We start from the raw sequence: 1,809 nt of genomic DNA, 5'->3' as shown, positions 1-1,809 counted from the left end.
CAGGCCACCCACCTTCACCCTCCGCCTCTCCTCCTCCGCCTCTGCCCCATTGTCATCATCAGACACCTCGGGCGCCTCGTCCCCCGGCCCGTCCAGTGTGTCCTCCAGCCGCCCGATCTTCTTCCCCTTCACCAGGATCTTGTGCTTCAGCTCCTGCGGGGTTGTGGATGGAGAGGTAGGCAACCTGGGGTGCCCATCTCTCCATGGGACCTGCTGTCTCCTGGGACCCCGCACTGCTGGGGGCCAGCACCACCAGCTCCCTGCAGCACGGAGGAGGGAATGGGGTATGAGGGCTTCACCCTGCTGTCCCTCTGGCTCTGCAGGGCACGGGGAGACAACCTTGGGGACAGCTTTGGGAACCCTGTGAACATCAGGACACAGTGTCTCCAGGGGCCCCAAGTGCTCCAGCAGAGCAGGACAACGCTGGGACAGGGATGGCCTTTCCTCTGGACAGCAGAGCCACCTCCTCACCCCACTCCCATGCAGGACAGTGATGCCCAGCACGGCCAAGCTCTGTCCCTACCTCTGGGGATGGGAGCTGGGTGGGGACGTGCCCATCAGTGGTGGCGGTGAGGAGCTGTTCCCCCAGGATAGCCTTGAGCTGCTGGGCCAGGACCTCCTGCTGCTCCATGCTGCAGTGGTTCTCCAGGGACAGGATCACCGGGTAGTCCGAGGTCTGAGGAGCAATGTGCACAGCTGGAGATCAGCCTCAGTGGGGTTGAGGAGCTCTCACAAGGGCTTTGCCCAGGCGTGATCAGTGCCAGGATGGAGCCCCTTGTGTGTCCTTGTATTCCCCCAAGACCTTCATACCCCTCCAATCCCCCAGCATCCCCCATATCCCATCTCACCCCCGCATCCCCCAGGCCCCATCTCACCCCTGCACCCTCAGCAGACCGTGTCTGCTTGAGCTCCTGTCCCCTGGCACAGCACAGCGCAGGGCTGTGGGTCAGACCCCCCAGTGCTGTCCCCCAGGAAGGGACACAGCCACCCTCCTCATCTGCGGTGGGGTCAGGCCTGCTGCAGGACCACGCGTGTGAGACCCAGCACCGAGCCCCAGCACCACTCCCCTTCCAGAGAAGCTCACTGCCCCAAATTGCAGCCACGTTCCCCCCACACCTGCTGAGGGCCACCCATGACACCCAGCACCCAGGGAAGGGTGCCCTACCTTGAAGGCGTACTTCCCCAGGGTGCTCACCACCTCCCGGAAAGGGATCTTGGAGGTGAAGGTGTGGCCATGGTACACCATGGGCTCCCCGTTCGGCCCGTCCCAGCAATCCACCTCCAGGCACCGGCAGCCCCGTTTCAGAGCCCTACAGATGGGTGGTCACCCCTGGGACCCCACACCCAGCCAGGGCACCAGCCCCCTGCCCTCCCCTCTGGCTGTGGGTGTCACCCCTGCAGGGACCAGGGGAAAACCGCCAAGGTGGAGATATGATGCTGCATGCAGGGCAGGAAGAGCTGAGCTCAGCATCCCCAAAATGGAGCCCCTTGCTGGGCACCACATGGCACGGCCACAGGGGTGCTGGACCAGGAAGGGGCAAAGGAGCTTCTCCTCTTGGTGGGTTTGCCCCATGGGGCATGGCACTGGGGCAGGAGGGTGCTGGGGGGCAGCCCCTTTACCTGATGTAGCCCTCGATGCTGCTCTGGCCCCGGATCTGGTCCTCTATCAGGTAGGTGTTGTGGGAGGAGGAGATGAAGTAGTGGCAGAGCGGCTGGTTCATGTCCTGCCACAGCGCCCGGTGCCGGGGGTTGAAGATGGAGCCCTCCGGGGAGCAGAGGTACATGAGGAACCCGTCAGCACTCAGCACA

At 64.0% G+C, this 1,809-nt stretch overlaps 1 protein-coding gene across 1 annotated transcript in view; it reads right to left on the bottom strand.

Annotated features, from left to right (window-relative positions):
* The window catches only part of PLCD4 (phospholipase C, delta 4), a 6,950-nt gene that overhangs the window by 2,320 nt on the left and 2,821 nt on the right, over window positions 1–1,809 (bottom strand). The window contains exons 6-9 of the mRNA XM_009577528.1: window positions 1,621–1,800; window positions 1,166–1,310; window positions 524–676; window positions 13–153 (exon numbers count right to left, since the gene is read on the bottom strand). Coding sequence (XP_009575823.1) covers window positions 13–153; window positions 524–676; window positions 1,166–1,310; window positions 1,621–1,800 — 619 coding nt within the window. The remainder of the gene's footprint in view (window positions 1–12; window positions 154–523; window positions 677–1,165; window positions 1,311–1,620; window positions 1,801–1,809) is intronic.

Source organism: Fulmarus glacialis, unplaced genomic scaffold (genome assembly GCF_000690835.1).
Source record: "Fulmarus glacialis isolate BGI_N327 unplaced genomic scaffold, ASM69083v1 scaffold19265, whole genome shotgun sequence".
Taxonomy (NCBI): Eukaryota; Metazoa; Chordata; class Aves; order Procellariiformes; family Procellariidae; genus Fulmarus; species Fulmarus glacialis.
Note: the sequence above shows the minus strand (reverse complement) of the source record. Positions and strands in the feature narration are given on the sequence as shown.